General features: G+C 42.6%; 1 protein-coding gene across 3 annotated transcripts in view; it reads left to right on the top strand.

Annotated features, from left to right (window-relative positions):
- Nucleotides 1-13398, top strand: part of chd6 (chromodomain helicase DNA binding protein 6) — a 70236-nt gene that overhangs the window by 20632 nt on the left and 36206 nt on the right. For 2 of the 3 annotated variants that reach the window (XM_026305876.2, XM_026305875.1), the window contains exons 3-5: nt 8207-8846; nt 9953-10085; nt 13136-13289. In XM_026305876.2, the coding sequence (XP_026161661.1) occupies nt 8207-8846; nt 9953-10085; nt 13136-13289 (927 nt within the window). The remainder of the gene's footprint in view (nt 1-8206; nt 8847-9952; nt 10086-13135; nt 13290-13398) is intronic. The other variant, XM_026305877.1, reaches the window with a different exon arrangement.

Genomic DNA, 13398 nt, shown 5'->3' with positions numbered 1-13398 from the left:
ATATGCGACAGTAGCAGTATCATCAGAATACTTCTGAATGTGGCAGAATTAGACATGAAGTCTGTACAGTGGGTTCAGGAATGGAGCCAAAATGGTCCCCTGTGGGCCCCCTGTGCTGTTCAGAACTACCAGTGATGCAGTTCCTGATGGGACTGTGGCCTTTCTGTCAGGTAGTCTGTGATCCAGGAAACAAAGGAGGGTCCACCCACATCCCTTTGAGCCTGTCTCTGAGGATGATTGGTTGGATGGTATTGAATGCACTAGAAAAACCAAAGACCATGATCCTCTCATAATGTCCAGATGAGACAAAACACATGGTGACACATGTAGAGGACAGCATCATCCACACCAATGTGTTCCCTGTAAGCAAACTGCAGGGGATCGATTGAGTGCTTGACCTTTGACCTCGAGTCTTAGTACCAGGACCTTCATAATGTGGGATGTGAGAGCCATTGACCTGTAGTCATTTAGTTCAGCTGGACACTTCACTTTAGGTTCTGGAACAATAGAATAGAGAAAAAAAAAAAAGGAAACAGAAAAGAAGTAGAGGTCACAAAGCGCGTGTAGGATGCTGCTTTGCTTCAGCTTTTTGCATCAGGTGAAGTTTGTGGCATCATGCAAATGTGTCCTACTTGGTGAGCAGTGGTTCTGGTGTGTTGCTCATTCTGGCCTAGTTACACTGATGTCCTTTATCATTTCACACAGTTGTTAAATTGAAAACGTTGCTGATGGTAAAAAGATGAAGAATAATCTTGAACACATTATAATACTGTAAATAAATAATAACTTCTGATTATACCCACTTAACCCCATAAGTAATTCAGGTCACGTGAACAGAACTGGACTTTTAGGTGAGTCCAGACCGGACTAAAATAAGGTGCCTGGCTGGATTGTATTTAAATAGGCTGTTTGTCTTGGACTTCAGGCCCAATGTGTTGATGTTTTCCACACCAGCCACTTGGCCAGTTCCAGGTAGATGGACTCCAGAATAAATCCCAGCAGGGTGAAGATGTGAACCCACTGCTCAGCTGGACAAGTAAAACACCTTCTGTCGCCTCAGAATAATGTTTATTTTACGTAGTTGTCAGAAGAGTCTTTCAGAGACATCTGACAGTCCACTATTTTAAAAAGTTTGTTGCTGCTGTTTGGCCTGTGCTTCTAGTATTTTTGCCTCATTTGTGAGAATCACACTCCAGGTAGGCAGGATTGTGTTATAGCAGATAATAATTAGTTTGGTGCTTATACATCACTTCAGTTACTTTTCCTAACGTCGTATTTATCTTTATGAATCAAAACCTTCCTGAATGGTGAGAAAGCTCTCCCATAAAGTTTTTACTGCTTACAGTCAGAAATCACATCAGCTATTTGTCTAATTTATTGTGAATTACTTCTGTAACTGAAAGGAGCTGAATCAGAAATGCTCCTTTACTGTGTTTGACTGAAAGCTGAGCCACGATTTCTGTGCTGTGATATGCACATACACTGTAGGTGTGTGTGTGTGTGTGTGTGTGTGTGTGTGTAAATATGGGCTCAAATAAAATTCTTTTCACCTTCACTCTTCATCCTTGAAGCTTTTGATACAAACACTGGCTTCACTTTAAAGCAAAGTTTTTAGCACTTGACCTTAGCAGAGGAGCTCTTAGCTGTTTCTCTCTGCAGGATTCACTCATTACTCTGCTGCTCATGTATCATGGAGACTCTGACCCTTTATTTAACACCGATCACACCTGCATGTCCTCTCTAAACCAGAGTGGGCTTTACTGTGACTTTTACGGGAACACGTTCTGAACCGCAGATGGTCGGAAAAGTCGTACGGACTCGCAGGTAACGCGTCTCCCTGATGTTCAAACCTGCCAAATCTTTAGTGCATTTTGATTCACATTCATTGTGTTTTACTGCTCTGACCTGTGGGCGTCAAAGGAGGAATAATCTACCCACCGAGTTTATAATTTCAACTGGTGAGAGTGGGTCTTGTGTGCTGCTTTGTATCCTTGTACATGACGGTTTTACCTTCTTCCCACAGAAAATGACTTGTGCTGCACAGCACAATGAAAAACCATTTTCTTGTAAAGAGACTATTTTGTATGGCTGAAGTCAGTTAAATGATTAGCTGATGAACAGGAAATGTATTGATTGGTTCCAGCTTCTCAAATGTGAATATACTTCTTTTTTTCAATTTGGGCTCTGAGAAACTTTGGATAGTTTGTTTTGCTATTAGTCTGCAGTCTAACTCAAATAACTGGTAGATTAATTGAACAGTTTTAGCCCAACAAATTTTCTGTGGCTTTAATGTTACTGAAAGGATTTCCTGTGATTTGGAGCAGTATGTTTTAGAAATCAGAACTAATCTCTTCTTACACTCAGAACAACTTGATCACCTTTTTTTTTACCTCTAGTTTTTAAGATTGTGTTTTTCACCACATGTTTAACTCTGGTGTTAATGTCACCTGGTCAATAAAACTTGTGACTCACTTCATTTCAGATATGGTTGATTTACTGCATCAGGTACAGAAGCTTGTTCTGGGGTCTGTGTGGTGCCGTTGGACTCACAGATGCTCAGACAGGTGGACTGATGCCTGCACAGAAGCAGGTAAAGCTTTTACATGCAGACCGACATCAGATAGAAAGAGGAAATCAATCCATCCATCCAGCCGGTGGCAATGAAAGGGTTACCATGGTGACCGCGTGTTTACGGCTGCCTCCCTACTCCCTGCAGCTTTGGCACAGAGAGCCAGTTTCCATGGCAACGGCCCTGATAGCCCCCACCACCCCAAAAAAAAAAGCCCGACCAGTGACGAGGCTGTTGAGCTCAATGTGCGTGTGCGTGCCACTGAGACGATTCCTCATACCTGTGTGAGAAGCTGCGTCTGCACATCTGCATCGGCCTCACGACACACTCCGTCATTCTTGTTTCTGCATAAAAACGCCAGCTCCAAAAACACACATGCGCCTTCTGCACATCTTGCATTCGAAACCTTTATGGCGCCGTGACGTGGGTGCACCCGTTGCAGTTAAAAATGCACATGGCGCTTGAGGGTTTGCGTGTGGACGCTTGCAGACATCAGTCGCTCAGCTATTCCACACTGGCCTGGCCTGACCTGGTGCCGCCACAGTGTATGTGCTCCCTGTTTTCTAGTTTCTAAATACGTCAAGAGCATCAGAAACAACAGCAGCTGGTTTTAGGTCCATTATCGCTGTCTCTGGTCTGCTGTCATAGGAACCATGCAGTCATTTCTTTTACAGCCTGCGTCAGATACATGTGTGTAAATCAGTGTGCTTTCGGGGGAAAATCTTATGGCTTCGAAAAGCCGGTGTTGTTATAGGCCTCTGAAGAATATCAGGCTACATTTTCATCAGCCGTGTTTGGAGCTCAACCTTTATGATTCAGAGTCCATATAATCACAGTAATGAGCAGGCACTGGCTTGTTATCAGAAACACAAGCGCTTCCACTGCCAAGTGCGAAAATGTGTTACAGCGTGTGGTGGCGACATTGGTACGGAAACATACACACAACGTACAGTCTCTCACGTTACATACAGATGGCCGGAGCCCACGAACAGCAGCACAGAAACACAGCAAGGCAGAGAACAGACGGCGGACCATGCTGTACATTTATGTATATTCAACACTGTGACAGCTGGTGGTCGATACCTGTTTATCCATCTCAGGCCGACCTGCCAGCCATGATTCACTGCTTTTTTAAAAACGTGTGATACAAGAGGCAGCACATACATTTTTCAGGAATGAGCTGAATGTGGATTGTGTTTTGCTGTAAGTGTGAGTCGGTGCTGAAAATACAGTAAAACTAAACCTTGTGTACTTTAGGTTCAGACATTTATTGGCACCTTTATTGTGGGGATAAAATCTGGCTTTATCACAAAGATTAAAAAGGAAACGAGAAGTATCAAAAATATAAAATTATACAGTGATTAAAATGAAAAAGGGAAGCGTTTATTATGTGAACGTCAGAGGAAGCGTTCTGGTTGCAATCAGCAGGAAAGACTCGATGTGCATGTTTCTGGTGGCGTGTGACGGCGTAGTCCGCACATTCACGAGTGTGTGTGTTTGGATGTGTGGATCAGTTGTGTGTTTACATGCAGAGTCAAATGTTATACAGTAGTTGCCTCTTTTAATTAGACACGTTATTTGATGCTTTTCTTTCTGAAGAACACACTCGAGTTGTTTGTCAAAGCAAATATTCCACAGCAGCCTGTGTTTACACAATAAACAGAGCTGAAATGTCATATTCCAGCCAGACTAATAGGGTTATTTCATATTCAGCCAGAGATACAGTATAACTGAAACTGCTTTGGACATATATATTTTTTTCAGCTGTAGCACATACATGAATCTAATTTCAATCTCTTTCAATCCCAACGTATCTTTGCTTTACTGACAAACTAGCACCAGTAGAGAAACAAGACAGACAATACAGTAATACAGAGATGCAGTTTGATCCATATGGTGCTAAGACATTCACATGCAGCTGCAGGAAGGCATGAGAACTTCTTCAGCATCTTGCATCATTAACCTCAGTATCACACGTCTTTCTCTACTGCTGTGCGGCTTCCTCTTCTATCTGTCCATTTTTAAGTTGCAGCTACCGGTTCAGTGGTGGTGCTCCTGGAGACTGCACATGGGTCTCTCAGAAACTCCACCAACACAAATACGAGGCAGTGGTTGAAGCACGTTCTCGTACTTTTTCGTGGCACTCGGATCAGTGTTGATCGGTTTCAGATATTGATAGTTTGGCTTATGGTGGATGCCGTGATCCTGGATGGTTTTTTTTGTTGTTTTTTTTTGTTTTAAAAATGTGCATTTTTAATTGAAGTTATTGGGGAAAGGCAGTGTTGACACTTTAACAAAGCCAACAGCAGACTCTTCTTGGAGGCCTCAGGGTGTGGCAGGTTGTTTCAGCAGTATGACTCAGTTTCAGGCTTTTGTCTTCTGAAGTGTTCATGAACAAGACACTGGGTTCACACCAGCTTCCATGATGTTTAATGGCTGACCCTTCGCTCTGACCTTCTGTGGTCAGGCAAAGTGGAGACGGGTTCCCAGCAGGGATCAGTCGTGTCGCACATTATTATTCATTATGAATCGGGATTCATTAAACACACAATCACATTCATACTTGTAGAGGGAAGCGTGAGCAGAATGCTCTCACCTTGGAGTTTGATGCTGTAATGCAGTTTAATCCTCCTGGTCAGTGTTGCAGTTTAGTTCAGTCAGCCTAATTCTTTCCCACTGAAGTCATTACAAAACAAAAAGAAGAGAACTTTTGGCACCCTTTGATATAAATATATAAATAAATTAACTCCATCAATAAATGGAAAAATGAAAGTAAACAATACCCGGGGGTGTAGACAAACATCACACCAGAGAACTGCTGCTGCCCATAAAACCACTGCTGAATGAAATAACAGACTGTGACAACAAAACATCATGAAAAATGTAAAACTCATTTTTGGGAAATCAGCCGTCCAAGTCTGACGAGCTGCACTTAACAAGCATTCATACAGAATACATACTGTTGGACAGCAGAGCCCAGGGTCAGATCATTTCATTGCAGAAAGAAGAAATAGTTGAGTCGACTTTAGATCTGTAATGCAATAGCACACATGCAAAGCTGAAAGCAAATCATTAAAGTTTACTGTTATGTTCATGCAGTTATTTTTTTCTATACTGTGAAAGAGGTCTTTGCCTCTCACCCTCATCACTACCATCGGTGCGAGTCAGGCCTCTGCAGGGGGCATCAGATCCGACTGCAGCAGATCCTGAAAGCTGTTACTGTGGCAGAAACACTGACCGTAACAAACGGAGAACTGATGAAAATTGGCTTCATGGCTAATTTGGTTCCTCCTGCAGGCTGCAGTACACCAGTGGATGCAGTGGGTTTAAAACCACTGCTCCAGATACTTTAGAATTCAGTCCAAGTTGTATTTAACCTCAGTGGATTTCCAGTCTTGGTTAGCCTGATATAAAGTCACCAACAGATAGAAGCATCTCAACATTTTCGATTTTAAAAGGATAGTACTGTTTGCCCACATGCTAAGCTGACCTGAGGTCCACCTACTAGTCATGAATATTTAGCTAAGTATTTATGCAGGCACCAGAGACTTATTATCATATCAAAATGCTTAAGCTCTGCTTCCTTTCTGGTGTCTTTGAGCAGAGACCCTGGTGTAAGAATCAGAGCTGGATGCATCTTTCCTGCATTAGTGTTACAGACGTAGCCATGGAGAGAAGAGCTGTAGACGTGAGGTGGGGCCTCACGTCTACAGCTGCAGCACTCTTAGTAGTTTAGTAGATTGGATACTGTGGTTCAGGGTGAGGATGGTGGAAACTGTGAAGTCACAGAAAGCCCAGAATGTGGTTTGACTATTTAGCATTTTGGCAAAGTACATGCTAGACCATGGCTGGGTGATCTTTAAAATGTTGGTAGGCGTCATCTCTCAAATATACCAACATCACCTCCAACACTGTGGCTGTCACCGTGTGATGATCATCGATTCGGCTGCTTAAGCTCTCAGCAAACATCATGGTGCAAGTGATGCTCCGGCACCGGGGATGGTTACCAAAGATTGAGATATATAAGAGCAGTTTGTGAACCAGTCTACAGCTGCACACCTTCTGCAGGTGTCTTTGCCATGTTGTTACCTGTTCAGCTAAAAACTGATCTGAGCCTCAGAACAACATGACAGTCACTAAGTCTTCATCATGTTCATTACTGTCTGACGTCTTCAGCAATGACATTTACTGCTCTAAGCATGAGGCTGTTTTCCTCCGTGTACAGGTGGTGATGCCTTTTGTGTTTCTATTTGTGGGTGATAGATAAAAGAACATCTGCACAGTGTAATAGCTGTTCTTGACTCAGGCTTGAGGACTTTTTGTTTGCTAGGGCCCCCTGCTTTACTGGATTCATGTAAAACTGTCTCAGCAAAGCCACATGGTACCACCAGCCCTTCACACTGGCTGCTCTGTGACTACAGGAGACGTTGAATCATCAGCCAGAACCGGCACAAGTGTAATCCAAGCACAGAGCTCTTTCCAAACCTGCCAGCCTGCCCTCTGTGAACCTGAATGTTTTGTTTGGTGAAATACTGCATATAATGTGACAGTATTAACACTCAGAATATTCTGGTGGTTGTGCTGATTACAGTGTGCATCACAAGGCTGTAACATCTGGGACTGATGGAGGAATATTCTGCATGTTGAGTTTTTAGTCACAGCGTGATTCACACATCAGACAACACGTGCCCAGAATGTGATTTTTGTGATTTTTCCTTTTCCATGTTTCACTGCGTGCGTCCATAATTCATTAAGTCATCATTAAAGGGGGGGGGGATCAAGAAGCCATGACTGAACAGTAACCCATCCACTCATCCTTCTCTCCCTCCTTTATCTTTTCTGACGCTTCTCATGCTGGTAAAGACTCATCTTTTTCCCTTGGCCTTTGATTCCAGTTGAGCTAGACTCGTGGCTTGTAATGTGTACTGTTTGATGTTTTAGTGTGTGTTTATTCTGGGTTTAGGTGGTGTGTGTTGTTGTTATTGACTGTTCATTTCATTTATTTATTTGCTATTTGTTGTACAGCCCTTTGGTCAACTGCACTTTTTAAATGTGCTTTAGAAATAAATTGACTTGACTTATGCCTTTTTTTTTTTCCTCTTACTCTTTTTCTCCCCACGTTATTCCTTCTCTCTTTGTTCTCTCCACCCTCCCACTCCTCTTGTCCTCATCCTCCCTCTCTCCCAATTTCTGTCTCGTCTACCTTTCTCTTTAGGTTTTTTGTCATTTGATCATTTTTAATATGTGAAATTGGCATTCAGATAATGGACAGCAGGAGCAAATAAAAGCTGGTTCCTAATTACAGTCCAGTAAAATACAGAGAATGATGATGGAGTTAATGGTGGAATATATATTTTCATAGCATTAATTCCATTATTACAATGGTCTTGTCCACTCGCTGTTCTGTTGCTGGGAAATGCTCTTTTCATTTATTAATAACTTCTATTTGTTTTTACTTGTTTGGTCTGTGAAACCCAACACAACCAGGATAGGGAGGGGCGACTGTTAAGACTCTGTGTGCAGGTGTTCATTGACAGTAGCTTAGTAACAACTGGGGAAAATTTGTAGCGATGGTGACAATTAAATAGAAAATGATGATTATTTGATCATGTTAAGTTTGTTTTTATCATTTTTCAGATGTTCACTGGTCTCCTGAAGCACACGCCTCCTCTGGCCTCCGCTGCAGCAGCCTCCTCCTCTGCCTCAGACCAAAACAACAACGCACAAACTGCAGTTCCCACAATCCCACGGGGCCACCTGGTCGTGGGCCCCAAGGACCAGCTCCGCCTCCTCACACCTGTGGGCAGCACGGCGACTTCCAATCATTGTGCGGTGCCCGGGACCCACTCCACTAAGCACTGCGGAGGGGCCCCGCGACCTCCGTCCTCCCTGAGCGAAGAGGACGATGGAGGAGGCGGTGGCAGGGTGAAGAAGAAACGAAAGAAAAAGGACAAGAGAGAACGAGAGAAAGGAGCAGGGGAGGTGGAGGAACGGGAAAGCAGCAAACCAAAGAAACGAAGGGAGGAGAAGGAGGTGACAGTGGTCACACTGCGGAAGAGCAAGGAGCCCAAGGAAACCAAGGAGCGGAAGGAGCGCAGGGTCAGGGGGAAGGAGAGCAGGAGAGAGAGCAGGGCAGACCTGAAGAATGTGGCAAATGTGGGTAAAACGTCAGAAGCCTCTGTGGCCCCTGAACCAGCTAAGGTGCCTGTTAAGGTGCCTGGCAAAAGGGGAAGAAAACCGAAGGTTAAAGTCCTACCTCCTGTACCCACCAAGCAAGGTATGCTGTGGCAGTGTCAGGACTGTGTTTGTGGTGGGTGTTCAGTAGTGTGTGTGTGTGTGTGTGTGTGTGTGTGTGTGTGTGTGTGTGTGTGTGTGTGTGTGTGTGTGTGTGTGTGTGTGTGTGTGTGTGTGTGTGTGTGTGTGTGTGTGTGTGTGTGTGTGTGTGTGTGTGTGTGTGTGTCCTCTTCTATGTTGAATCAACAGGCAAAGAAGAAAAAGGCAGAAGTGTAGGATCACAACAAGCACTTGAAGCTGGAACAGACGGCACAGACGATGGGTCTATTCTTACCTGTCCTTAAATCATGCTCAGACATGTTGGGATGAATGAATCTAGTTATGATGTGATTGTGGGTTTTAATTAAGACTGAGAGTGTGTGTGTGTGTGTGTGTGTGTGTGTGTGTGTGTGTTGTGTGTGGGCAGGCACATTAGCATTCTTTCAAAGCTGAAAACAGATTTTGTGTGAAAATCATGTATTCACGTAGATGGATGTGCAGAATAACAGAATATTTGCAGTGTATGAAATCCTGCATCAATTAAAAGTTTATATGGTGGTAAGAGTACAAAGCTCAAAGGTAGTTTCTGTTAATGCAAATGTGAAATTATCAGGTGTATATTCTTTTTTGTGCTTGTTGGTCTATTTTTAAGAAAGTCTTGTTAATGCTTTATGCCAGAGCCACATCCATTATCAAATACAATCCAACAGCCTTTGAACATCTCAGAAATTTCCCTTAAAAGCAGCAAAGTCACATCTTTTCCACCACAATGGTGTTCGCACTGTGAACAGACACACATATGTAAATAAAAATGACCTACTTGCTATGAACATATCATATAGTGTGGAATCATTTGTACTGTGTGTCTAAATCTACTTTCACATTACCTAGTGAAGTGAAGACCTTTATTTATTTATTTTTTACTTCAATTTGACTCAGATCTGATGTTTTCAAATCTGATGATTTTCACATACCATCTGGGCAAACCTGCTTCTGTGGTCCTGGATTTGTCTCATTTATTCAAAGTGACACTAAAACCCAAAGAGACTTTTTGCTGTAACGTTCCCATGTTCATGTTCACTTTGTTTTTCTCTCCATCCCCTCCTGCAGCAGCACCTCCTCCCCCAGGACTCCACACTAAAGTCCCAGGGCAGGCCCAAGGTGCCCAAGCCAAGAACCATGGCCAGGCCAACAGCAAGACTCCAGTCCCTTCAGCGCCAAAACAGAGGGGCCGCAAACCCAGGTAGGACATTCTGACTTTCTGAAGAGAAAGAAATGAGAATTTAGAAGAAAGTGAAAGAGGCTCTGCTAGAAAAGCCCCAGAGGTGGACACTGATAGAGTAAGGCGCCCAAGGCAGCAGGAAACCTGTCATCCCCATGAAATCATACATTTCTTCACTCAGCTCAACACAAATATTTCACTTGCAGACTGTATTTTACATTTCGCTTCATTGGGATTGGGAGTTTTGCACCTAGGACAACAGTGTGGCTTACCCTTTTGCAAAATGACACACAAAAATGAAAACATTTCTGTTGATGAGGATGCATTCAGGGCACATTTCTCATATTGGTGGCACACCTGGACTCTCTCTTTTGTGCACAGATTACAAACATGTATCTAACCCAGAATCAAGTACATCTTCCCCAAAATAAAATCTTGTTTAATTCCAACGTGTTTGCTTTGGAAAACCATCTGTCCAAGCGTGTCTAACCATCGTGGGAGTTTCTGCAGAAATAGACCCACAGACAGAATGCCTGCCTTTGTTTGTTTTGGATGTTTTGATGGATGATGTTGATTCTTTTCAGCAATTCCTTATTGTTTCATCTCGTCGTCCTTCCACAAATTGCTTGCTTTTCCTTTGTTTTCTGCCTTTATTTTCTATCTGTTTTTTCCCACTCTTCTGTGTTAGCCTAGTAACACAGATGTAAATCTCACACCATATAGGAAACAAGAAGCAGAAAACCAAAAATATTTAACTGAGGCTGATAACTAATTATGGGCTCATGGTTAAGCAGCAGTGTATTGTAATCTGATCCAAACAGACATCCTGAGTTAGTTATGGATGAATGACAAACTCTAGAGCTGTACCTGTGTAGCTTTGTTATGAGAGGACGCATGTGCCTGAACGCTGGTTTGTTGAGTTACTGGTGACACTGGTGATACTGGTGAGGTGAGTTCTGGCTGACTTCATCAAAAGTGAGCAAAGCTGACAAAGTTACTGTACGATAATGTGGTGGAAATGGAGGAGACTGATACGACAGAGAAAGAAATAAAGTAAGTCAATGCTCTCCGATGGAAATAGTGGGATATATAGAAAGTTTTATGACTGAAAGAGTGGAAATAATGTGTAGATAAATGGAGGAAGACAGAGAAAAGTTACCAATAAGTGTAAATGGGAGAGAAGAGGCACTGATAAGAATAAAAAGGGATGGAGGTAATGGAGAGAAGAGATGGCATTTGCTTCCTTAAAAAAGAAAGATGAGAGAGACGGAGATGAGTTTAGTGAGGATGAGAGAAGATGAAACGCAACGGAGGTAATGATACGAAAGGAAAGAGCTCAGATAAGACAAGAAGAGGAACAGAGATAAAATAAAAAAAAGTGACAGTGGAGGTCTGGTGAACTTCACTGACTCACGGTCATTTTCCAGGTTGTGCTCTGGTATCAGGTCATGTTTAGATAATACCAGCCCCAGGAAGATTAGAAAGTCCTCAGGTTTAATTCCATCTTAATCTGTTGCTTTGTCCTTTCTCAGTGCTCACTTTGGTTGGGTTTAATGCAAGACAGAGAGAGAATAAAGTTAACTAGGACAGGAATTAATCTTTCTGTGCTCCTCCAGCCACAGCTGCCAGTGCAGTCCTAAATTCACCAGCCCCTCTCTGCAGCTCACATGCCAGCTGCGTTTTTCTTCTTCTTCTTTTTTTTTTTTTTTTACAGGAACAAAAGATTTCTGAGACTGCTAGTTTTGCCCTGAAGACATAGGTAGAAGAAACTAACCAGGTTTAAAGCTGATTTCCCAAACCTGCCATATAAAGTGCTGTATTTAAATTTTTGACATTTGGTAACGACCAACTCAAAGGTATAGCTGTGCTGGCAGGTATCATGGAGAGAAACACACTAATTTGTGTGCATAAATTAACCACAATCCATATATTGCATACTTGTAGGACATTAAGGAAGACATTATTTAATAAATGCATACTAAATCATCTCCAAACTGCATTAAACCAAAATGACTCAGGATGTATGTAACCATGTAACATTTTATTTTGACTGCATAACAAAATGGTTTGCAAACCTTAAGTGGGATACAGTAAATACATGACGCTGGAGAGAGCTGCAGCTTTTTGTGTTAAAGTGCTAAAAGGTTCATACAGTAATACTTTGTTTTCTCTATTGGATCATATAATGAGTAAATGGTGGAGCTGAACAGGGAACCAGCCTGAGTTAACTAGTGTGCAGTTGTGGGCGAGTGCAAATGAGAAACGAGAATAATTGAACATTATGTAGTACTTATTTTATATGATACCACTGAGTGAAGGTACAGTTGCAGACACAGTTCAGCAAAGTGAAATGTGAATTAAACAAAAATGAAAATGTTTGGGAGCGATCTGCCAACAGCTGCATGTCCATGAATCCTATGTTGTTATGTATAAAATATGGTTTAATGAGACCAGACAGGGCTGGATTTGACTTCATTCATATCTCATGGGTCAGAGAAGCTGCTGGAGGGTCACAGGTCACACACCTTGGCTATGGAAAATCATTGTTTACTTCTGTTGCTTTAAATGGTTGTGATTTATTTCATTTCTCCCACCTCCACCTGTTCATTGAGCAGTGTGTGTAGCTGAATGAAGATATTTTCTCCACGCTCACTGTGTTAACACCTCTTCAAGCCATTCAGATAAATCCTGCCCAAATTATAGCCTGCTCACTCCTTTGCTTTACTCAGAGATACTGCATGTCACAATATGTAAGTTAACCACACTCTAACTTCCACTGGGAAAACAATGTTATTCAAATTAGTCCAGGAAACTCATTGCTCATTCAGTCAGTTTAGTGTGGGGATTGTTAACCAGCAGCCTGGTCTAAAATAACATCTCAGACCAGCATTTCTTCAGCGGCCTAGTTATTAGGAAATAACAGTCATTGTATTTATACCAGATAAAACCATCTCAACCAGCGCTGTACACATCCTCAGGGGGCAGAAGAGTTTCTGGCCTCTGACTTTGGCAGAAAATGCTGCTGCTGGTTTCTCATACAGAAAAGTATGAACAACATTTTCTTCTTTCAGAGATCCTGGTGTAGCGCCGGTGGAGAAGAAGAAGAAGGGGAAGAGGAGAAACCAGGAACTGGCTGCACAGGAGGGGGCGGAGAGTGATGACACTACCTCAATGTCAGCCGTCAACACGGGTGGCGAGGACAGCCAGGACCCTCTGGATAATGCGGTGAGTGTACAGACAGACGGACAGAACCTGGACACTTTGGTTAAAGCTGCACAATCATCCATTACAGCCTTACATTAGAAGTATTATGTAATCTATTGCAAACAAATGA

This window comes from Mastacembelus armatus, chromosome 5 (assembly GCF_900324485.2).
Source record: "Mastacembelus armatus chromosome 5, fMasArm1.2, whole genome shotgun sequence".
Taxonomy (NCBI): Eukaryota; Metazoa; Chordata; class Actinopteri; order Synbranchiformes; family Mastacembelidae; genus Mastacembelus; species Mastacembelus armatus.
The sequence above is the reverse complement of the archived record's forward strand: the minus strand, read 5'-3'. Positions and strand labels throughout refer to the sequence as shown.